This window comes from Harmonia axyridis, chromosome 4 (assembly GCF_914767665.1).
Source record: "Harmonia axyridis chromosome 4, icHarAxyr1.1, whole genome shotgun sequence".
NCBI lineage: Eukaryota > Metazoa > Arthropoda > Insecta > Coleoptera > Coccinellidae > Harmonia > Harmonia axyridis.
The window spans coordinates 92,547-118,214 of record NC_059504.1 but is presented as its reverse complement, the minus strand read 5'-3'; the positions used below and the strand labels follow the sequence as shown (position 1 = coordinate 118,214).

Genomic DNA, 25,668 nt, shown 5'->3' with positions numbered 1-25,668 from the left:
ATTTCGGCGTCCTTTGAATAATTCATTTTGTATCCAGGCATCGGGACTCTTAGACCAAAATGTTTGAATAATGTACATGTAGTGAAAAGATAGTTCGATGAATATTTCATACAAATGAATTTTCGAGATCGAAGACCTTCTGGAGAAATTATCTGGAAGGAACAGGATTACTACATGGAATGGAAAAATAAAAATGTTTTTTTTCTATGATTGACAGGCAGGCACAATTCCAAGTAGGAACTTGCCATGAGAAAATTGAAATACAAGTTCTGGAGTAGTAATAATATATCGTTCTATTCGAGATCGAGTTGACAGCGCGAACGTGATATTTTGACATATACTTGGAAATAAGAAAAAGGACTGTCAACTCTTCTGCACTGTGGTATCGCTGTTCCGATCTCTAGTAGAGGTCGCTCAAATACAAACTCAGATTAATGGCGAAATTGAGCGAGCTTTCAGCTCAGAACATCGCCTAGCGTTCCGAAAATACCGCCAAATAAATCAGATCGTCTCGAGATTAAAGATTTGCCAACAGCTGATATGTCCAATACATTCGGAGATCAGACAATGCCGGGGCTTGAGGCAGATAGGAACACGGTTGAAACGAACGACAAAGGTTTTTATAAATATCTTCGCGATCATCTCCATAGTTCGATTACGCAAGAGTTGCAAGCGGCTTGACATCTCTATTTATCCCGTGGAAGTCGAAAGCATTTTGTTCTATTTATTGCGAAAACAGGCAACTAGACAGGAACTAATTATACTTGTTTCACAGGACGGCTTCGTGTTCTTTTCTGAATCGATTGCAATAGGTAGTAATCTACCGAATTTCAAGAAGATTCATTCTTGAAACGTCGGTAAAATTACAGGGTGTCCAAAATTCATAGTTTTTGCGGGTTTTCCAATTATGAGTAGATATACTATTGCGTTTTCATTTTGATTAGGCCGCTATCTGGGCAGCTGTCACTTTTGAACCTGTCATATTTTCTAATTTGCCAAGTAAAAACTACGACAATACTTAAAATAAAATATTCCTATCCAGTGGAGTAATCATTTTTTTTTGGTTTATCGCATTTTTTCAGATATTGATATACAAGTAGAAGGATAAATCCCGCTGATTACAAGCAAAAAGCAATCAACAGAACTGTGCGTGCGTAGACACAGTAACAAAGCCTGTGAAATCAATAATCAATTGAGGTAATGAAAGGAAATAGAAAAATCGAATAAATTCAATATTAAGGCATTAACTTATCACGTTGAGCATTGGACGCAATTAGAAGAATAATTACTGTGGTTCGTCGTTCGTATCTGGTCACGTGTGACTGAATGGCGACCTGGCCATCAGGGCATATTCAACCCATATCGCTTTGTTGACAGAAATGATTAGGCTCGACAACCACGTCGATATCGGTGACAGCTGACTTCTCTTTGTATAAGCCTTTTCATTCCGGCCCGTCTGCGTGTGTAGCTATTTCGATGATTGTTTGGCTACATTTGGATTATCATATCGCAATTCCTATGGTTAAGGGTTTACGATTTCCTGTGCAGAATATCCAAAATACTTAATATTCCAAATATACGCCCAAAAATTAGATCGCAAATATACAAGGTTATTTGGGAATTGTAGATTTGAAATAACATGTTATCATGTGTGTTTCAAGGGTAAAAATAAGAACAATGAATGATCATCTGTGAGATCACTCGAATCCTCTCACGTATATCATGAAATGAATCAGCATGTTCTCAAGAACCTATATCTATTGATCTGCCCATGAAGATGTACCTTTACAAGAATAATTATGATTCATCTGCGTTACTCCAAGAAAACAATTCAGAAGAAATGATTACGTCTTGTTATTTTTTGATACCAACAATTCAACTTTTCAAGGATAAGAAGTCTTTGGTTGCATAGAGAAGAATTGAGCCTAGTGAAAATGTAAAATATCATAAAAGTTATTTGCATAATATTGATACACATTATTTATTCGTGTTCAACTGAAAACAACGAAACCCTCTGACCAAAAAAAAATCGAGAATGGCCGCTGAAAAAAAACCAAGGAAGCCATTAATTATAGTTCGGTTTTCATAAACCATGAAATTCGTTGTCGACAAGCTTAACTAATTGAAATTGTCCTTTCAAAACATATCTCGAGTTTCCTATCTCATAAGATGAAGAATTTTCTATTATTAATTTGACATGAATACATAGATACGTGCCAAAACATCAATCAGAATTTTCATTTTTATCATTTAAAAATAAATTCTCAAACGAATTCTTGTTAGAGGAGTACTAATTGAAGTTTTGTGTGTATAAATATTTAGAGTTCATTTAGCGAATAGACGAAGAACAAAATTGTTTGGTTTGACAGCCAATATTTCTGCAAAAATATAATGGAAAATGGCGAGTAGAAAATGCATTTCTAAAATAGCTGGTTTCTTTCTTTGTCTCTTACTGAATTGGTCCCAGCCTACTGATGTTTACCTAATTGTATCCAATGTATTGAAATCTTCTGAATAATTTAATCAAATTCAAGGAAAATTCATTTTTCGAATTTGAAAACATGTTCCACCTAATTAGGGCTTATTTAGGTTGTGCAAACTATCTAGATATCTAAAAATATACATAATTATGCTGAGAACTATTCCAGGAGATTTCCATTGGCTATTTTACAGAAATTTTTATTTATTGTGGCGACAAAACTAAGCCATCATCACGTGAGTCTCGTTTCAGTAGATGCCGACAAAAAAATATTTATTTTGTTGAACCTGACCAATCAATTAAATTATCACACTCTCACAGGATGCTCACGGGATGTTTCTAAAAAAAGATCTTAGGCAAACTGTTGTAATGACCCCGGCATAGTTTCGCAAATGTATCGAATAAATTAAACTGTCAAACTGTATTGTTTTGACCACTTGGATGAGACCAAAAACACAACAGGACTCCTACACTGTGGTGTTGAACACTTATTCTTGGTTTATTGTTTCCAATGGAAAAACATTTGGTTCATAAAGAAAATGCTACTGACATTTTTACACTTCGTGTCTAAAAAATTTTATAATCTGAAATTTGAAAGTAATAGTCTTTTTTTCATCTTTCGACTTTGACTCCGGAAGTCATCAATACTAAAAGTATTCAACTATGAAACCTCGTGGAGTTACTTCAAGAGTTTCATTACAGAAAATAGTATATCTAAATAGATATAGATAGGAGTTCAAGAGGTTGTGGAACGAACTAAAAATAGATCCTACGTTCATTTGATTCCGGACACTCGAATAGAGGCATTAATCATCGAATTTCCTATCGCAATTTCAAGCATATTTATTTTCCCAGTAGTAGTAGTAATAATCGCTGAAGTGAAATGAGTTTTATAACTCTTACGTTCATATTACTTACCCACCTTACCCACTCTCTATAAACATTGGCTTCATTTCAACTCATAAATCAACACTGAATGGGTATTTGAATTTAATTTACTAATACAGATCTGGAATCCACACTGTGATAATAATCAAAGTTGTACGACAGACTGGCATAATTTTCAAATATTCCACTGGAAAAATCCGGTACACGAGGCGTTTTCTGACAGATATCTGGACGATGCCTTGGGAGTTTTCTTGAGTTTATGAATTTGCATCGTGTTGACAATTTTATAGATCGTGTATTAGTTAATGTCACGCTCACTTGATATAAAAGCAAATAGCACGTGTTTCTCCAAATCTAAAATAAATCAATGTATGTCTTTATAATGATTCGATACAATTTACATATCTTCTCCAATTCGATACAATTTCAGTTTTCTGTGATGACATCCTTAAAAATGATATATTTTTCAAAAGAAATTACGTAGATACTTAGAATAGATTCGTAAACGCCTCAGAAATAAGTTATATAGAGAATTCAATGAATTCAGATAAATTCATTTATGCATATTAATGGTTAATTTTTTTCACTACTGTCATTATATTTATATTTCCAAGATCCAAAAGAAGAAGAAACGTGCTCCTGTTGTCTTAGCAAATCGTGACTTGAAGTTCCGTGTACTGATAACACAATTAAAATCAAGTTGCCTACTTATGTAGTATCTTACAACATCAACATAAAAAGATTCTTTTTTTCAGTGGCGCAATATTCTCAGATTGTGACCTCATAATTTTATGTGCATCAGGTTAGTCAGCAATTGGAGAAGAAGGAAAATTCTGATAAAACTTCATAAAAATTCAATGCGCGATGTGTTCATCGATTAGTGAAGAGGATGGTGATTATCTCATGATATGAGATGTGATGTGTAGCATCCTTGGATGAAAATAGAAGAGAAGTCATCATCAACTGACAATATTCATTGTTTTCTCATTATCATCATGAATAAACAAGTACAAGGTATAAAGAAATTTCAATATTGCAAATATACGGCAAAAAAGAGTAATTTTTTTCGTCATATTCAACAAAATATGGCGACGCATCGAAAACACTTCAAATATAAAACGATTTCATTTTACTTAGTCGATGAATGTTCAATTGGATAATGGATTTTCCTATTCTCGACTTTCCATAAGAAAAAATGAAAGATCTAGAATTCATATGAAGAATAATCGTAAGATGAAGCAATCTCAAGAGAAGTTTTGGAAATACATAAGACAAAAAAAAATATTGAAAACTATTAATTTTCTTCCAGTTTGTTACATTCATTGAAATTACCGAATGTGTTGAAATACGGAAGAGCCTTATCATAAACTTTCCATCTTATTTGAATCCGTCGCCAGTTATCAAAGTAAATAGAGCTTTCATTTGTTTTGTTTTTGAGACCTCGGAGACATGAAAAGGACCTAAAAATAGTGAATTCTATTCACGTCGTCATAACAAATGGAGTTTTTGGTGAGTATCGGTTCGAACTGATCGAAAATATACGATCGGCACCTGTTGAAACTTTCGTTACTCGAAATTTTCAAGCGCCCGTTACACAAATCCCTTTGCTTCTAATTTTTTCGTTTCGAGCCAGTCTGGCCAGACGCTGGCAGACGCCCAGTAATACATTTCAGCAATTCTCCATCCTTTTGTGATTCGAAAATAGATCGGACTAAGAATATGCCAAATTCATTAACGTTTTTCCGGCTCCCTGTTTGCTCTGTTCGACACGTGTTGGGCACTTTTATCCGACTGTTATTGATGGTTTTTCTGTCGATCCGAAACCCCTATTGGACAGTTTGTAATGTATTCATGACGCCAATCGATCGGGAGAAAATATAAACGCCCAACTCGTGTATATGCGGATTATGCAAATCGATCTGTTGAACGAATTCAACGATGAAAGACGCTTTGCTTCATCATTTTCAATAACCACCTTTTGGTAGAATTTCTCCAATAATTAAAAACTATTTCAGTTTAAGTGATACTACAAAATATACACTCGCGATAAACACGTTTTGATTTGCGTGAATCCATGGAGACATTTTTTTTAATAATTTCGGAGCTATGAATTTTTTTATGAAGTTTTAATGAGTCTACTCGATAAAGGTTATTCGCTATGAATATGCGATTGTTGGAGTATTGTTGGTATAATAATTTCTGGGCAAAATGAGAATATTATCTCACCGAAAAACTTTGCCATAATATGAAACCCATATAAATTTTAAAAATTTCAAAACGTTGTTGAAGCGTGTATCGTTCCATTTTGAGTAATGTCGTATTTTTTCTTGCCAAATATTAAAAGATGACAAAAATATCAGCTGTCCAGATAGCGGACTTTTCAAAATGAAACCTGTTATTGGAAAATCCTACTACTCCTAATAATTATACTATAGTGTGTTGAACTTTTCAAATTTTTTTCGTGCCCTTTTAATAAATTTGAATTTTTCAGTATTCGAACAGAACGATGGTCAGAATTATTGTGAGAATCTCAGAGTACAAGTTTAGTTTTTAAGGTTTAGCTTTCTAGAGATATTTTTTTAATGATTTATGATTTGAGATTCCGTGGGTAAATCCGACTCGCATCAAAAGAGAAAGCATGAAGTGTGGTATTCATTGGCCAATCCTGGTACAATATAATTGAGATCCCGAAACTCATGTAACCTGTGCAAACTCCGGCAAACTTCAATGGGAGTAAACAACCAGAAACTAACTTCATTCGTGATAAAGGCCGGCTTCGCATAGTAATATATTCAAATTAAATGGGGCCCCACAGAAGGACCGCATCCAGATATATCAGTCTCGTACACCCTGTCATTTCGTCGTATAAATAGACTTTAACGTACACGTCCTCAAATTGATATTTTACTGCAGTGCTAGCCGTTTTCCAGGTTCTATTCAAACAGGCCCCATTCAAACAGCGCAGTAATTGCTGGTGAAAACGATATAACAGCAACATTGACGCTGACACTGGCCCATTTAGCTAGTTTGAAATTTGCGATGAGAGAAGCTAACTTGTTCCGAATGTTTTATATAGCTGTCCTATAACGCGGAGAGCTTTTCAAATAGATCATTTAGCCGTGATGTTTATGAGGATGGTACTTCCTGAAGGACCTCATCAAGGTTTTATCCGATTTGGATTCGCCTATATCGAGCTTTCAGATGGATTCAGATTTTTTTTACTGTTACTGTAATGGTAAATTGGAGATATGCAGGTATTTTCGAATGTGTCTTCAACATGAAGATTGACTAGTCGTCGAGCTAGTCGTATTTCTAGTTACACCCTTATTATGGTTACAGAAAATCTACGAGTTTACATTTGTGGTCTGAATCCGCCAAATTATATCGGGGTAAGAGTCATCTGAAGACATGATTTCTGGTTTGGGAAAAAACCAAACACATTTCGTAAGTATCGTTCAAGTAGAACATTCAAAAGTTCGATATTTCAGAAATAATTCGTCACGTTTGGTGGATTTTGTCCATTAACAAACCCATTCTTTGTTCTTAACCTGTGTAGTTAAATCCAAAAAATAAAAAAAAGTAAATCTCCCTCAGATAACCTACTTTGTCGAACAAGAAAAAATATTATAATTATTGGTTATTGTTACCCAAGTATATCCTGCAATTTAAAAAAAAAGCTATTTTTCCACAGGAAATTAAAATGAATAAAAATGTAAATATCATTACTCAACACGACACCATACACATATTCCTAGATATAATTGAGCAATAAAATATGTTGCCAGGACCTTGTCTCAATTCGTTTTAATGATCGGTCATAATTCGTTAATTGCTCAGAGCAAGGGAATATCAACGATTAATTTCTTCATAATTGCAATGAGCTACTGGGTCTAATAAATCGAGGTGAGACAATTATGAACTAGGATGTTAACACCTCCCAACAGAATTTTATAATTTTAGGCTTTCTTAACCTATCACAATTTTTTTTTTAGTAAGCAATCTTGATAAAATACTTTGTGATTTTTTGAATATACTTTTGATACTTTTTGCATTAATCTTTTATTATCTATGACCAATTCTGTTTGAACTGTTCTATGTATTGGCGACATTTGCTCTATTAGTTTGGATATTGTAACGTATTTCTTTTATCTTTGATTTCTCGACCTCAGTTGATTTTCACGATTTAGCGATTCTAACTGTATAATTCTTATACCCATAGCAATTTCATCAAATTCGGAGCAATAAAGCGCTAGAAAAGTATATTTCTGAAAATTCTTAGTGATTCTGATGTAGGAAAATGAAATATTTAAAATCACAGCGGTTTAAGATTTTGCACCTTCGAAATAGCATAGAATATTTCAAAGAGCTTTAAAATCTATCCTTTCGAACTATCAATACTCGAAAAATGAATTGTTTTTTGGATCAATGTAATCAATCAGCATGCATTTGCTGAGACCGCCTATAACCATGAGTGGGTAGATGCTCTTCGTTGTTGGTTTATTTGCTATTCAATTTTCGCCAACGTAAGTAGATATTGACTCGAATCAACAAATGAAATAGCAAACAACCCTACTTCATTCCAGTCCATACCAGAGATAATGCATTCGAAGAGCAATTTGTGCCTATTGAGCAAGATCCCTCGTATTACTTAATCTTGAACTCGAAATAGTTAAACTGGAGTTATCAATACAGCTGAGGTTATTACATCTAAATTGGAAAATTGAGTAACGAAGAGTAAATGGAAAACCTTCGTAGATCGTCAAATTCGACATATTCATTTCAAGGAGATGTATCAATAGATGCGTAATACTTACGTCACCTTCTAAATCAAAGCCAGAAGAAGGTGATAACAGATGATGAATCTTATTTTTCGATCATGATTGATTGTCTGGTATGAAAGAAACTCCACCTTGAATCTAACACGGAGGAGAATCCTTTTAGCTTGGATCTTCGATTCAAGGATAATCGTATAACAATTAGTGGTTCTCCATCAATATAATTAGCGTTAACAATGTGTTATTTAGTTATGCAGGTAAATAGGGCTTCTGAATGAGCAATTACAATTGACACGGGTAATTTCCGTATTGAAATCTGGATATGATGATAGATTATTGTACCAAATTAGCCGTGAAATAAATTCGATTTAACAATGAGCCTAGCTTTACTAGGTGAGGCTGTAAACATTGCAAATTTATATATACGAGTTTATTCTCACAAAATATAATCACTATATGACACCAACTTCATTATCATTAATTAAGTGTTGCTTTATTGGAGATTAAAATATTTCCAGGTTTTTTTTTGAAATAATAAAACTAAGTGTGAAGTTTGCAGTGATTATGTACCCAATTTCCCTCAAAGAGCTCGTAGAACGAATTTGAACGATATTAATAGCTCACAAGAGACAAAAGTTGATTGTACTAAACAATTAAAAAAAAAATCAAAAATTTCAATAATACGATTACCACTATAACAGCAAATATAAAGTATTTGATAAATAATATAAGAGCACCAATCGAATAGTTTGGATGTTATTCAAATGAAATGTTCCTTCACCTCCGTTTCGTTCGAGCCTTGAAGGAACAGCAGTTCATTTCTACTATTATTATCTTGCATGAACCGAATTGTGGGAGCAACAATGCGTAAAATCCAAGTATCCATCTCCACAATAACCGTGAATGAAATATTGGGTTGCTTTCACCTAATTTAAGAACGGCATGTGTTTGAAGTTACAATACGAGAAAACTACACGTACAACAAACGAGATTTTCGTTTAATCGGAATTATCTGACAGGGAGTAAATCTTTTTCTGTGTCTTGGAAAGCATTCTTACGACGGCAAAATGTTCTATTTCTGATTTTTTTTTCATCTCTAATGAGTTCGGTAGCCACTCATATAAATAGTTCACTTGATGAGACTGTTCAAGAAAAGCTATCTCCAAGAAATTCCGGATAACAATGTCTTAATTTCATTTTTTTGTAGATATATTTCATGTGATGGAGATAATGTTGAAACTAAAAATTCACATAGTTTCGAGATATAGAATACCACTCTGATCAGTTAGAACTATCAAGAAGGGCCTCTAAATAGTTAGAACTATTTATGAGGGCTTCAAATAATTAGAACTATTCAGAAACTTAATAGTTCCAACTGTTCATAGAGTCTCTAAATAGTTCTAAATAGTATTAGAACTAGTCAGAGGCTAAATAATTCTTACCCTGTATATTTGCCCAGAAATAAATAAATAACAAATATTTTCTTAACTTAGCATTCTATTAACACTTAAAGTAACTCCACAAGAAATGAACCAACCCGTATAGAAATCATAAATTTCAATTAAACATGTTATCTATCCCTAAAAGAAATTCATTAATTGAGAAAGATGTAGACATTGACGGTTCCCTCCGCAGTGTGATCATGATAACCTCCAAACTATGATGGATGATGACATCAAAGATTCGTGAAGTAGGTAGACGTTTGAAATATGGCCGCCGTAGAAGTGACACCTGAGGGAGGAAAATCAATGTTTCGTGGCATCGAACGAATTCGCCAAAAATGCTGACAGAAATGAATTGGGAAAGGCCGCTCAGGAAAATGTCAATCAGCGGTATAGCTGCAGTGGCCCGAAAGTTGTTATTTGTTCCATGCATAAGAATGAGTTATGTCTGCGATATCACGGTGAATTTTGCGGATAAACTACGTTAGGTACTGCACAGTGATTTCCTGTGTGTTTAAAAAAAGTTGGATCGGTCTTTTGGAAGTGAGTGACGAACGCGCCAAATTTTATTTTCTCTAATTCTGTGGTTATTCCATTCATTCTTCCACATCTTGTAGAACAAAATCGTGCGAGAATATATCAGAAACGCACAGTTTTCATGGTTATATTTCATTATTATGTGTTGGTACTCCGAACTTTCCGCCACGGCTTTATCTGTCAATTCATCAATTTGGCTTAAAGAAATCAGTTCTGCCAACCAACATTTTTCAATGCAAAAATTACTAAATGATATTTATGGAAATAATTCATTAATTTCAATAATAATGCAATGAATTAGAGAAAATAATGTATAATACTTGTACAGGGTGGGCAAATAAGCGAGGTAAGCGGCTATATCTCAGGAACCACTCATCGTAGAGACTTGCGGTAAAAAATTTTACGACTAAAGTAAACAAAAGAAAACACTGGAAATTATTTTGAAGTTCATACCTCCACCGCTAGGGGGCGTAATAGCTATTGTCGAGTGGAAAAATGCATTTTACTCGAAAAATTTTCATATTAAGTTAGAAAAAAAATATCATCACTGTAAACCTTGGAAAATTCTCTATCTGTTTGAATTGTCACTTTCGATTTTGCGACATCAAATAAGGGTGGGGGAAAGATAGAAATCTAACTGATTGAAATGTATGTAACTTCAGTTTGGCTCAACATTTTTGAGCAAATTAGATCTTATTTGACAGACAACATCTTGTTGATTAAGGAAAAAATATACTCATGATGAATTTGATTCAGCTGCTTCCGATAGGGAGCGCTAAGTCAGAAGTTCATTGTTTTGTTCATTTTTTTCTGAAATTTCAAATGTGATGATAGAATTTTCTCAACAGAAACAAAAATTTCATTGAATTTGCATGAAAAAACCTGAAGGTCGCAAAGTGATAATTTCAGGCGTTCTGAAGTTATGGCCGAAAGAAGATATTCTTCAACTGATGCACTGCGAAAAACCAAATTGAGTCTTCAAGTTCTAACAGAAACAGAAATCCCATCAAATTTGTATGAAAAAACCAAAAGGTCGCAAAGCGATAGCTTCAGGCGTTCTGGAGTTATGGCCGAAAGAAGACACAATTTAGTTTTTCAGTGCATCAGTTGAAGAATATCTTTTTTCGTCCATAACTAGAGAACCCCTGAAGCTATCGCTTTGCGACCTTTTGGTTTTTTCATACAAATTTGATGGGATTTCTGATTCTGTTAGAACTTGAAGACTCAATTTGGTTTTTCGCAGTGCTTCAGTTGAAGAATATCTTCTTTCGGCCATAACTTCAGAACGCCTGAAATTATCGCTTTGCGACCTTCAGGTTTTTTCATGCAAATTCAATGGAATTTTTGTTTCTGTTAAGAAAATCCTATCATTACATTTGAAATTTCAGAGAAAAATGAACAAAACAATGAACTTCTGACTCAGCGCTCCCTATCGGAAGCAGCTGAATCAAATTCATCATGAGTATATTTTTTCCTTAATCAACAAGATGTTGTCTGTCAAATAAGATCTAATTTGCTCAAAAATGTTGAGCCAAACTGAAGTTACAGACATTTCAATCAGTCAGATTTCTATCTTTCCCCCACCTTTATTTGATGTCGCAAAATCGAAAGTGACAATTCAAACAGATAGAGAATTTTCCAAGGTTTACAGTGATGATATTTTTTTTCCAACTTAATATGAAAATTTTTTGAGTAAAATGCATTTTTCTACTCGACGATAGCTATTACGCCCCCTAGCGGTGGAGGTATGAACTTCAAAACAATTTCCAGTGTTTTATTTTGTTTACTTTAGTGGTAAAATTTTTTACCGCAAGTCTCTACGATGAGTGGATCCTGAGATATAGCCGCTTACCTCGCTTATTTGCCCACCCTGTACAGAAGGCTCATTCTACCACTCGTTCATTCTAAAACTCGCCACTTCGTGGCTCGTTTTCGAATTTTGAACTCGTGGAAGAATATCAATGCCTTCTGCACTTGTATTATAAATAACTATTCTGTTGTTCGAAGGGTTGTTTTCTGTATTTTGGTTGAGCCAAGTATGAAGGACTATAACTTTTTGATCGATATATTTATAATTTTCCTTGGTTCATTTACCTTATAAAACTCAAACTTTTAGTGATTTTCATAGTTTAATGGAAAATTTATTATATCATGTGTAGACAACAAATTTGGGACACCCGATTCATATAGTACACCTAAACTAATACGAGCTAGATAAGAATAATGAACCACGTGTAAAATTTACGGCATTTTTCTTTAACGAGTAGAGATTATTCGTGAGATAGACGAAATTAAAAACCTATGTGTAGAATTTTCAGCGTTCACTATGACAAAGTCTACCTCAGATTATCTGATAAGACTCCTTTATCATGCGGACCTGACGTTAAAAATGCCGAAACATGCATAACTACCGAAAATGAATCAGGTAATGAAGCATTGTCGACCTAGTTTAACGACCACAGGAATGCCACAGTTTGATCGATATTTGCATGCACAATAATTCTGGTTTCCTTGAAGCATGTTCGTTTCTTTATCTCCGCAATAAGTTTATGTTTGGGGGAATGTCTCTAATCCTCGACATTTTCGCATTTGACTTGCTAATTTTCCGGTTGCAGCAGAAAGCCGCACTACACAAATTTGGCAACAACGGAACTGCCAGTATTTACGAATTATCTGTGCTTCGTTATTATGACTAATTGGAATCGGCCGACTGGCTGAAAAATTAAGCGCTGCTGAAATTTTCATATTTCACATTTTACGATTGCGAGGGGAAAGAAATTGCATCATTAGCATCTCTCAATGACCTTTCAGGTTAAATTAAACTTCGACACCTCAATATCTAGTTTTATATAGCTTGGGTAACATGTAAATTTCGTTGGATAGTTAATTATTTTTCGTGTTTCGAAGTATTGCCCATTCACACTATGGAACTACCTCATTATATACTAGATAATCATTTTCCTCTCTCGCTAATATTGAATTTTTTTTTTCATTGTTAATTTATTTCTTCGAGAACATAACTGCACATTTTCCTTCGGTTTTTGTTTAACGTATACAGAGGTGAACAAAAGAAAATAAAAGTAATCTTGCATACAGAACACCCTGTGAAGTGAATCGTGGACAGCATAAAGCATTCGTTTTGCCAAATATTGGTCGTCAGTATCGAACATACTGCACAATCAAGATGAAATAAAGAAAACGAGAAGTGAATTTCTATAAAGCGTTGGAAAAAGCGGAACTGTCTCTGATTGCACCCTTTGTTTATATTCGTCATATTCGACTGGCATCAGTTCCGGTTTCGGTTCTAGAAGAATCAGCAGGAAGAATATTCGAGTGTCCCGTCTTCATCTGATTTTCTGATTCAAATCCTCACGAGTTATTTCGCATGGCCTCAATTTTCCAATAGTTTCTCTGACTGTTGATTGAGTTTTATACTATCTCGTTGATGTAAGCAAACTGAGCCGAAAAATTGGTGATGAAAAAATTGTTTTATTTGATAAGAGGAGGTTATATTGAATGTAAAACATTAAGGATCAACCTTTATAACATATAAGCTCACAAAACATGGAGTAATCAAAAAATCTGGTTTCGTCGTTTATTATTATCATAAACCTAAAATTTATGTTGAAATGTTCGAGTAAACAAAATGATGATTTCAATATAAACTAAACCATCATCTGAGCAACTGGATCCGATTCAATTTGACAGTTTTGTATATTACACACGAATCGGGGGAACAGTCGCCAATACGAGTGTCGGTTTGTATAATCGATAACATAACTGCAAACGTAAAGTTTAAATAAAATATGGGCTCCCCTCGGAATTTACCGCATAAAGGGATAAATAAGTATGCGTGTCTGGGACTAATTCAAATTGAATTAGGCTATAGAGAATTGATAGCGTGAACAAATTGGGAGTCAAGATACCCACTGCGCGAAATTAGAAAACGGCAATTTTGTGTTAATCTGGCGATTGTGATAGATGAGGGGGCAAGAATATTGTTCGGTATGCGTGCTAGCCGTTTTAGATCTATTTTCGTCTCTGCATTAAAGCAATCAGCTCGATAATTGCATGCGGAAACAAATTAATCAAAACCGCTGTGCAACGAACAAAAAGTAAATGCGGGCAGCAATCCCCCGAGCATATGGTTCAGATTCCGTTCGATATACAGGGTGTTCGGTGACTGCATAAGCAAAGCTAAATTAAAAGCATTCAGTCAAGAATTTGTTTTCTCTAATTCTGCCATACCTTTTAGAACAAAATCGTGCAGGAATAAATCAGTTTTACACAGATTTCTTGGTTATTTTTGTTACTTGTAATTCTTGAATAATGGTAGTCGACAGATCAAAAGTTCTCAGATTTTTTTTTTTCATTTCATAGTTAAATCGTTTCTATGAAATATGAGGTAATAAAATATGGAATTTCTCCAGAGGCATAAAACCGGAATGAAGTAAACAAAGTGAAAAAAAATGACCGAATTTATTCCAAGCGTTCAGGATTCATCCTGTTAACCTTTTGGATGAAGTTGAAATCCTTCGGGTCGTTATGGCAAATCCTCACAACTGTATCTCTGTCCCAAAGCACTGAACTCGTTTTAATTGGTAAAACCTGAACTCCCAAAATTACTGACCTCAGTTGGAGAACTATTAATCGTGTTTCAGGGGGAACAGAAGGGGAAACTGACAAATTTAATGAAGCGAGCAATGAATGGAGTGGAAAACGCATAGAATTACGCCAAAACAGCGATCAGTCACGTTCGTTTCTGTTCTTTTCGAATATTTTCAACCGGAAGGGTGCTGAAGATTCCTCGTCTGCATGCAGACAATAGGATCGATTAGTTCGTTTGATCGATGCCGGGATCCGTTATTCGATGCAATCGTGAATTCATTCTAGATGGAAAAAATAGCGAAGATTAATAAAGATTCGATAAACTGGTATCAGTATCGTAATTAGAGTTTACTCTTGGGGGGCACTTCTTTGAATTTGAAACTTTTTTTAATTGTTACTTACAATTTATTTTATTTTTTTTAATCAAAGGGGGAAGTTATGCCACCAGTAACCCATCGCTCGTAACGCCTATGGATCTAACGATTCCTGTAGAGATTAGGTACATCTTTACTATTTTTTTCGAAATTTCGAGTTGGAATTTTCATTAACTTCGAGATCTACGAAGAAACAAATAAGTGGTGCTTTGAAAAAAGTCTTCATTTGAGAGGTCTGTCATGAATATTTTAGGAGATATATCGATTTTTGTATAGAGATTCAATTGATACTGATTTTTCCCAAATTTTGAGTTCAATTTTTCCTCAAACTATAAGATCTACAAAGAATCGGTGAGCGGTGTTAGAATTGACCCTACTTAGTTAACAAGATCTCGTACAAGATAATGAACTGATGATATCCATTCAATATTCAGTGATGACACACATTCCAAAACGGAAACTGTGCAAATTTCATGGGTGGTTTTCCTTAGCCGATTCCAAAAAGTCATTATTGGTAATAATAAACCAAAATCGCGGTTCATTAATGTAACGACACTTCCGTTTACTTTAATCCCCAATGTTTGAATTTAAGACTAAAGGGAGGTTCGTAACCAATTAACTAATACCTACGCCCTATGAAATATTGATATAACAAGACGATTCCAATTTTCGAAGCGAACTCACGTACCTGTCGACATATATCACAGCACTTTTATGAAGAGTTACGATGAAACTCACAATTTGCGATTGGATGGTGCTGTGTGTTGGGGCTGGTGAAGAGTTTCTTATCGATTATATGGAGTCTTACTGAAATAGCAATAGTTTGGAAGCTCCTTTCGTATTCCGCAACAATTCCGAGATTAATGCCGTTCAAGGGCTAGGTTCAAGGGATATTTCGTTCTTCATCTGCCTCTGTGCCTTCTTGGGTATCCTTTATAGGAGGGGTCTTTTGTTCTGTACTATGCCCGACAAAAAGTGATTAGATTGTGCTTTCTTAAAAATATCAATGTCTATGTGGGTATTGCGCGTTTAGTCTAGGAAATAAAGGCGCCAACATGAAGTAGTTTTAGAACGAGCCGAAAATGGCTCGATTATGATTATACAAACAAAAGCACGGAAAAGTTACTTCAGTAGCTTCCAGGGCATTTAATTGCTCTTAGGAGTGAATCCATAATGATGGTATAATTTATCGAAATTTTTCACTAATATTACATCTTTCAACCTCAAGTATCTTAAAATTATTAAATTTATCTTGAGATCGAAGAGAAGTAAAGTCATACCATCATTACAATAATTTCATTAAATTTTGAAAAGATTATGCTTTTTTCCGCACCCTGTATAATCTTCGTATATTAATTAATATTCCGGCATTATGAATTGTTCAGTATCTCCGATTATCGGATCTAATCTTCGGAGTTCACAATGACAGAGCATCTCCCGATGCTTTTGCCAAGCCAACCACAGGAAGAAGAAAGCGGTGGATTCAAAGGTGGGTAATTTAATTACCCTCAGAACCTTTATCTTTGGAATCTGCGGGTAGGTACAGAGGACCTCGCATCTGTTTGAATTCCTCTTGGAATTTTTCGAGATAGAAAGGTAAACAGGTGGAGAGAAAAAGGATTCGGATCGCTATAAACATAATTTAATGTGGAAATTGGCTAGGAGGACGGCTGCCTTCTTCGGAAACTCATTTCCCTTGACGCATAAAAAATGGTAAATCGTAATCTCGCAACAGATGGACCGGCACTAGGGTTTCCTGAATTTCTTGTATCTGAATATTCTGTTCGAGGCAGATTTACGCCCGAAAAAATTCTCATCCGAACAGCTTCCACACATCTTTTATGTGGAGTTCGAAGAATTCGTTAACAACTAAAAGTCGGTTAACAATTTTTGTAAATTTGAGCTTTTTATTGTCATTATATTGATATTTCAGTAGAGAATTAAAATTATCTTAAATTATTCTATTTGTGTTATGAGTTACGACATTATTACGAGTCTGCAAAACTAGTATTCGTGTGGTTGGATCTTTAGGAGATGTTTTAAAAAACTTAATTTTGCTGATTGATTTGATTAATGATTATTATCTACCGCATTTCTAAAGTACAATGAATAAAACTCGATTAACTCAATTTGGAACTGATTTGCGATTCAATATGGCAGTTGATTATGAATAGCATAAGAGATAATTATTATTTCAATTAATACTATTTATGTTTCACACTTTTAGGAACTGTAATATAAATCCTGAAAAATATTTCCCCTTCTCATGAAATCGATGATAAACAAAACATCAACGTGTGTAAACACGTGAGATTGCAAAACTTGAATTGAATATTATTGAAATCCTTGGATACCCAAAGGATCGATCCCTAGAAGTCCAATATGAATATGCACGAAAGAAAACAATATTTGCCTGCAAAGTTCGATATCAATTTTCATTTCCGCACGAATTCTTCGATGATATTCTGAAAAGAGTTATATCCAATCACTGTTTTCCATTTTCCTCAATACTTTTCATTTACATGGTGGGAGACATTTCATAGACATAAATTTATTGAAGCAAAGTTATTTAATAGTGGATATGTTTGTATACGTAAATTTTCACACAAATATCTCTTATATGGAGGATACCTTAAGAATAAAAATCTAATACAAGAGCATCACTTAAGTAACCAGTATTTATTTGCATGTGCTTGCTTAAAACATAAGTAAACTCTGAGAGGTAGGAATTGAATTTTAGCCAACATTTCTATACGATAAATAATTCAACAAGTGTGTAAATGGTTCCAAAACCAACTCATGAAGTGTTTGGAGATTATAACAACTATTATTCAGTATGGTACAAATAGTAAGAGCAATATTGCGGAAAATGACAATTCAACTAAGTATACATCCCAGTGAGGAAAATCCAACAAATGAATATACAGCGTAATCTATTTTCAACTGTTTTATTTGTATACATTTCTTCAGAATTTGTTTTGTATAATATGTAAAGTCTTTCACCTGTAATATAATGACTTTTTTGTCTGGATTCGAATTACCTTCACATATGTACGTCATCCATGAAGTTCTCACACTTTCCTGAGATTTTTTTTTTTATTAATTATCATCGGTTCATCTACAGACTTGATTATGGTTAAGTGGTGGTCTGTTGTTTTTGCTGACCTTGGTCCGAATGATGGAAACGAAGGTCGAAAGTATCACGAACACAGGAAACAACCGTTTTTTTTTTGTGAAGATGGTCAGATAATCGCTAGTTAAAATACACTGGGACCATACAACATTCGAAGACAAATTAGAGAACCATGGGTTCGATTGGAAGTCGGCGATCTCATATAGGGTATAAATTGTTATCCGTTTGTTTTGTATTGAATTTTTACTGATTGATATCAATTTTTTGTTGAAAATTTACATCAGACAAGGTACTGCATCGTTAAGATTTTCAATTCATCAATGTATTAAAATACTTTTCACAAAGCTATTTTCTGTAACTTTTCAAATATTCAAGACAAAACCAACCTTACGCCTATTCTGAAAACAGAAGCTACTGAAAATTGTGGTATTATTGTTCTCATTTTCGGTTTTATTTCATTTACACACGAATACGATCTTTTCTTTCAGCACGCCGAAAAAAAAGTAAAATTTCACGGGAAATTTCATCCATGATAATCAATAGCGGAGTTCAACAGCAAAAACCGTATGCGAAATGCATAATAGATCTGTAGACAGACATAGAACAAACAATGCTAACCTCTCTGGGCTGACGTATTGACGGCTGTGTGCCAAAGCTTCCAAGCGTCGCGAGCGGAGTCGGGGGCAGCCTCGTCAGTATGATCTGTGGAAAGGGCTGCAGGGAGCCTGGATGGTAATGGACAGCCATCATCTTCTGCATCGGCACACCCCAAGGCAGATACCACGGTCTGGGGTGGTGCTGCATCGCTTGGCAGTCCTGTGTTTGCACACCACGAAATTAAGTCGAAATCACAAACTCGATTACCGCACGGGCATTCCGAAAAATGCACTTCCGTTCGCTCGATCGCTCTCGAGAGGATCGATCACGTGGCGGATCGGTTATCCGAATAACCTTTGTTCATTTCCTGCTTGGAGATTATTCCGATTCCTAGATGCACCTGAAAATTGACGACAACTGTTTAGATATATCGCACATTGTGTGAATTGCTGCCACCAAGCCTGATATCAAGGAGTTCGATAAAACCATGTATTGAAAACAAATATAAATATTCTGTAACACTTATTTTTTTAATATCTAACGAAATAAGAGAACTCATTATTTCTTATTAATAAATATATCAACCTAAAATATGATCTGCGTTATTAAAAATTCCAAAAAAATTTAAAAATGCAACACTTGCAACAAATACCACAAAAATAGGTACAAAAAGGTGAATTTCCGATTTCATTTGCATTTTGATCGTCCTCATTTTTTTGAGTAATGGAAAATTGTTATCGGTTCGAAAATTTTACTGAAGAAAGAAGCATTTCGCAAATATGTATAATTATCATTGAAAACTTAATATGTACTTAACTTTGACGAATCAACATAAGGCAAGAGATGAATCGCCAGCCTGTTTTTTTTTTCGAATTCATAAATCAGGTAACAATCAGACATATTGGACAATTAATACGAAGCAACACTAATTGGCAATTGGATCATGTGATTTATTTCGTATGTGGCCTAAATGTGATCTCCTCGTTCATAGGATTACGTTTCGTGTGGCTATTGAATGTGTCGTATTCAATACGATGATTATAAATTACCAATCCCAATAATGTCCGTTTTTAAAGGTGATAACGTTATCGGAGACAAGAAGAAGCAAAACTTCTTGGAGAATTGCATAAGAAAAAGTGTTCGATTCAACCCAAATCTTGAATGGAAACTAATAGAAATCCATTAACGAGGTGCTCAAAGTGAAGACAATGAGGTTAAGTGGATAATAATATTACTGAAAATGATTATTGACTAAATCGACTCATGAAACCGAGATATTCCATTTCGACTGTTCTCTTTCAATATACAGGATGATTCAAAATTCCAGAAAGTTTCAGAAGAGCACTTATTTCCGCGTTATAAAGCGGAAATAAGTTATTTTACTTTTTAATCATCAAGATGAATTTCCGACAAGTAAATACTGAGACAATCAAACACGAAAAAAGTGTAAGTTGAAATAACTTTTATTTGAACTGAAACTATCACTCAACTATCTCAAAATCTTCAAATTTTCTAGAATCATAATAACAATATAAATCATGTATCAGACTGGATTTGTCTGATAATATGATTGGGGTTCGTCTCATTTCCTTTCCTCTAACTTTCCTCATCTTCTTACTCTCCAGAGACATTAATATTCAAAGACCAATTCCTTCCTCCATATAATTCCAGCTTTTGTAAAGCTGTATTCTATTTCATATTCAGCTATTTAATCTGAAACATGAATTCATTTCTGTCCTATGTATTTTTCGAATGCTGATTTCCCTTCGAAGAAACCCTTATGAGTAAGTCGCATTAGACTCAAGAAATCGTTTTACATATGCATGGATCTTTTCAGAGATATATTCTCAGTCGGTTGATGAAAAGGGGCTGGAAGAGTTTTTTCATTAGTTCGAATGTTTCCATTCCTTCTCGTCGCATGGAAACGAGCTTCTATATTTATGTATAAAAAAATTTATTTCAAAAGATTCAACTCTTTTCAAGGCTAACAAAGTCTTATCTCTGGAAAAACCAATTATAATTTTTTTTTCAAAGAAACGCAACATCTGCTGAATCAATCGTATGAAACCTCAATGTTATACATTGAGGTAATGAGATTGCAAATTCTAAGAATATGACACGCATAATAGAAAAATAACCTAATATATTATTCCAGGTGAACGTAATCAGTATTCTCCGAAAACAAATTGTTGTGTATGATATAGAAACATTATTTTCATCGTCTTTATGATTAATTGGTCTATTTCAGATAAATATCATTCTACTTATTTTACTCATAATCCAGTTTGTTCCACGTCCAAAACTTCAACAACATATTCATTTAATGGACTGTTTTGAATTTATGTGAAGAGTCTATTATTATAGTCATTTGAAAACAGAATACAATTGGTCGAATAGGAAAAATTTTCTAATATTCTTTTTTAGTTCAGTCCTAGGATCAATACATTTTTCCCGATGTTCTTGGGCCACTTTGTTCGTCCCCTAAAAGACGAAGTCTTTCTCGCAGTTTCCGGAAAATCCGCTTAAAAGGCATTCGGGCCACACCTACCAATAAACCTCGTACACATTAAATTGAAACATAAAAAGTTGCCTCAGGGACTGATGCTCCCCAACGTGGGAGTTTGCGAATTTTTAATGCCGTCCCTTTGTAGGCTCGGAATGACGAGAAAGTGGCAGTTCCAGTTTCATACCGGACGTTGAATCCGCTTTATGGGATTATTTCATCCCAAGAGCTCAAATCGGCTTTGCAGATAAAATTAGTGATTTTTATTCGTTCGGATTGAGGAATGAGCGGGCATATCCGCATTTTGATATCGGAAATAACCGTTCGTGGGTGATTTCTTAATATTCAGCTCTTGATATTCGTAGATTCTCTAGCTGAAAGTATCTGATGCGATATTCATAGAGGCCAATTTCAAAACAAAATTTCGTGTAGATTTTTTTTTTGAAAAATCAAATAAAAAAATAGTACATATTTATAAGACTTTTTTTCTCAGTATTATCCAAGGAATATTTCATTTTCCATTGTACCTCCAATTTACGAACAGTCTGTAGTTACCATACAATGCACACGTATTGACGAAACAAATATCGTGAACCCAAATAAATACAAGCGGAAATTAAAGAGTTTTCTTCCCTTCAAAACGTGACTTCCGGCTTGCATTTTCGTATTTCAAATTAACGAAAGTAAAACAACGTCCACATTTTCATCTCCTCAGGAAGAAGCTTTATATCAGTTCTGAAAGAAGGAACACCAAATGATATTCGGAACACTCCCTATAAACCGAAGTGTTTCATAAACTCAGGAGAATCTTCCAACTTCTATATTAGTTACAGTCTGATCCTTCTGCATTAAACTTTCACAATCTTGTTTCCTGAGAATCATTTCTGGCTATTCGAAATCCTTCGGAAGCGAACCGAGTGAACTTTCGATACGGCATAAAAAAAGAGTACTTCGAGACGATACTTCGCGAACTGGAAGAAAGAATGGAGCTAGAGTCTTAAGCCCTACAGGCAACAATGTCGGTTTGGAATATTGGGTATTTAGAGCCTCTTCGTCGTGGTCTCAAAAACCACCTGAATTTTCGCCGACGTGTCGAGAAGATGGACTGGAAGGAGAGAAAAGCACTGATTTCACTGTTTAAAATGTATGTTAAGTACGTCGAAGCCTACTAGTGGTGTTGATTCACAGGGTGTTCTTAAATAGGAGGTTCAAAGAAAAATAACATATTTCTTGAATAATTTTAAGAAAAGCAAGTCCTATAGACATTGGCCCGCAAACGCTTTGTAAAACTGAATTTGAATGGTATCGGAAGGATGAAATATCAATATAGATCTTGCGATATTCATATTGAGATGGCCATGAAAAATTGCACATAAACCTGAAATAACTAGCTATAAACAAAACTGCAGCACAATAATAATAATCATAATAACTCAATCTCACAAACGGTGATCGCATTGTAGTTTGACGAAACTGCACATTCAAAAACACTTATGAGTTGGCAAGCGTTCAAAAGTATTGTAGCATTTGTTTTCATTCCTTTCTTCTTTTTATCAATGCAACAATAAAGATAAGCTTCAAAAAGCTCTAATGAGCTTGTTTCATCAAAGAATTATTCGGAAAGTTGCTTGAAACATAAATTCTACGAAGAGGTTTATTATACAGGGTATATCATACGTAAATAGAAATGTTCATTGCACGTGATGTGAAATTGTCTAACGAGGATATCAGAGCGAGTTGAACAAGAAGTTAGGAGCAATTGAAGAAAAGGAGAAATTATGCACGAGTTTCTACGTTCATAATATGAAAATCAGAATTTTATACGAAATTACACTGTGATTTGAAGAAACCCTCACATTGTATCTAGGGGTGCAATCGGATTGAGTAAAAAACTGAAAACGACAAGGAAATAATCTTTTAGCAGAGCCGTATCTACTCTCGTCTGAATAAAATATAATCAGCATTCTGCATCTCTACATGGCGGACTCTTTCACTCTTAGATTACGCCAAAACTGAGTCTTTTAATTTGTGGGTCGAGGCTTTTACGTTATTGCGGAACGAATATTAACTTCAACTGATGATTCCTTGCTCTTAGACGTCCGAACCTAACCTACTTCGAAAAGCATATTGGATGGAATGAAATGGGCATACTAGAAAATATTATGGTTATTTTAACGAATAGTAGATATGGAACCCTGTTAGAATTTAACGGATATGAGAGGAGAACGTTTGAATTTTCCACTTCCCGTAGGAAGATTCGGAAGTTGCCTCTCTCTTTTTGTGTTAGAAACGCATTATACTCAATTATGTTGGGGTGTGGACTAATGTATACACTCAAATGAAAGTTCAACGATCTGTTTTTTAAAACAATTTTCATCTCAATATTCCTTCCAATTGTTGAACATACAGGGTGTCCCGTAAAGACCAAGTCATCCATGTGAAATTCCCAAATTGAAGATACAAAGAAAAATGTGAGATTCCTTGGATAATTTGAAGAAAAAAAGTTCTATAAGCATTAGCTCGAAAAAACTTTGTTTTAGAGATACAGGGTGTTTCTTGTCGTCCAATTTTTTTGTGATGATTATACCAGTTCATCGAATCTTTATTAATATTCACGACAAATTCCGTAAATAAGTACCAAAACCTATAACTAATTTATTCATCATAGCTTACTAACTAGATCTTATAATAATTTGTATTTTCCTAAGGATTACTAGAGACTTGTTTGAAATTTTTTTCTCGAAATTACAAGACTACCTACTACAAGAAACCAACAATCTTCGTTCTCTTCTGCATCACCCAGATACCTTTTAATAAAATTTAACAATTCCCTTACCGGATGAGTTCCGTAAGGTCCGAATTCTCAAAATTAATGTATCCACATAAGACCCTTTAGAGCTGAAACAAAATGTGACCCAGAAGTAACTCCAGTCATTTCCTTTGCTATTTAATTGTTGATGAAGGGCAAATATCGGATCAAACTGCCCCAGTCCTGCCATTTCCTGAGATTGCAACAGATTTAATCAAGAATATTGGGTGGGTACGACACTAACCAACAGAATTCCTGAATATTTAGGAATGAAACTCTGGAGGTACAACACAATTTGCAATATGTCCCCAATTTATTATCTACTCGAGTTGTGCTGTATTAATATTACTTATTTCGAGATTATACAAACGAACCGCAAATATTTCGGGGCATCGTTAATTTAATTAACGTCAGGACTTCCTACACTGAACGAAAAGGGTTTCTCTACAGGGTGTTCTGTGATTCATATTTTCAGGAAGGTAAATATAGAAAATTCGTGAGTTTTACTTTTTGGAGTTTGAATGGAATGCCAATCAAAATTCAGTGCATTTAAAACTTTTTTTTTATTAGAGAAAACTGAAAAAACTAGAAGACAATAGAGGGTGTTCTTAAATTGGAGACGCAAAGGAAAATGTGAGATTCCTTGGATGTTTATAAAAAAAAAGTCCTATTATGATGGGCCCTCAAACGCTGTATTTTCTCGTACCTCACAATACAATCACAGACAAAAACTCTTCCAAAACTGAAAACGATGCACTTTCGAATACAAATATGTGATTGTCATTGAATTATTACAATTTTTCTATAACATACAAAACAACCAACAACATGAATACTACGATTATAACATTTAGCATATTTTAGCCTGATTCTTTTTTCAATTCAAGTAAACTATTGAGCCATGTGATGCCAGAATTAACCTTCCAATGAAACCTTAAAACAAATGAAGTAATCATAAAAAAATCTATTATGAAGATTTGTTTTTGTTTTGTAGAAAGTAAAATTACACATCCATTCAGGTGTACAACTTATGTAACCGAAGGACATTCAAACGATAATAATTATATTGTATCATATCTTCCTAAATAATGAGTTATTTCAAATATTAGTACAGAAGTACATACTCGCATATTACTCGAATCAATAAGAAATAATAAAATTTTAATAATGGCGTCTTTCTGTTTTGTGCAATATCTCGCTAATATATCCTCATCTCAGCTGTTATGCAATCGTCAATGAAATTCACTGTTGAAATGCATCTTCGAATCGTTAGAGAAGATTAACGTGAACTCGATGATTGTTCACGCGAAAACCCAAAAGAATTACCAACGGATTGCCCAATAACTAAAGGTAAGTAATCACAAGTTCAAACTACTCAAGTCAATTTGAGGAAGATCCATTCTGAAACCGTCGCGTCGTTCGATAAATAATTTTGAAATAACCTTTGGATTATAGTTTAGAACGGTAGCAGGTCAATTATTAGACCTTGAGAGTATTGAGAAACCCAATAAATTTTACTAATG

At 34.4% G+C, this 25,668-nt stretch overlaps 1 protein-coding gene across 4 annotated transcripts in view; it reads right to left on the bottom strand.

Annotated features, from left to right (window-relative positions):
• LOC123677443 (uncharacterized protein C18B11.02c-like) overlaps positions 1-25,668 on the bottom strand; it is an 83,890-nt gene that overhangs the window by 45,948 nt on the left and 12,274 nt on the right. Inside the window, exon 2 of one of the 4 annotated variants that reach the window (XM_045613955.1) lies at positions 18,855-19,233. The exons of the other annotated variants lie outside the window; for them this stretch is intronic. Within the exon in view, the coding sequence (XP_045469911.1) occupies positions 18,855-19,040 (186 nt within the window). The 5' untranslated portion in view covers positions 19,041-19,233. The remainder of the gene's footprint in view (positions 1-18,854; positions 19,234-25,668) is intronic. 4 annotated transcript variants of the gene reach the window in all.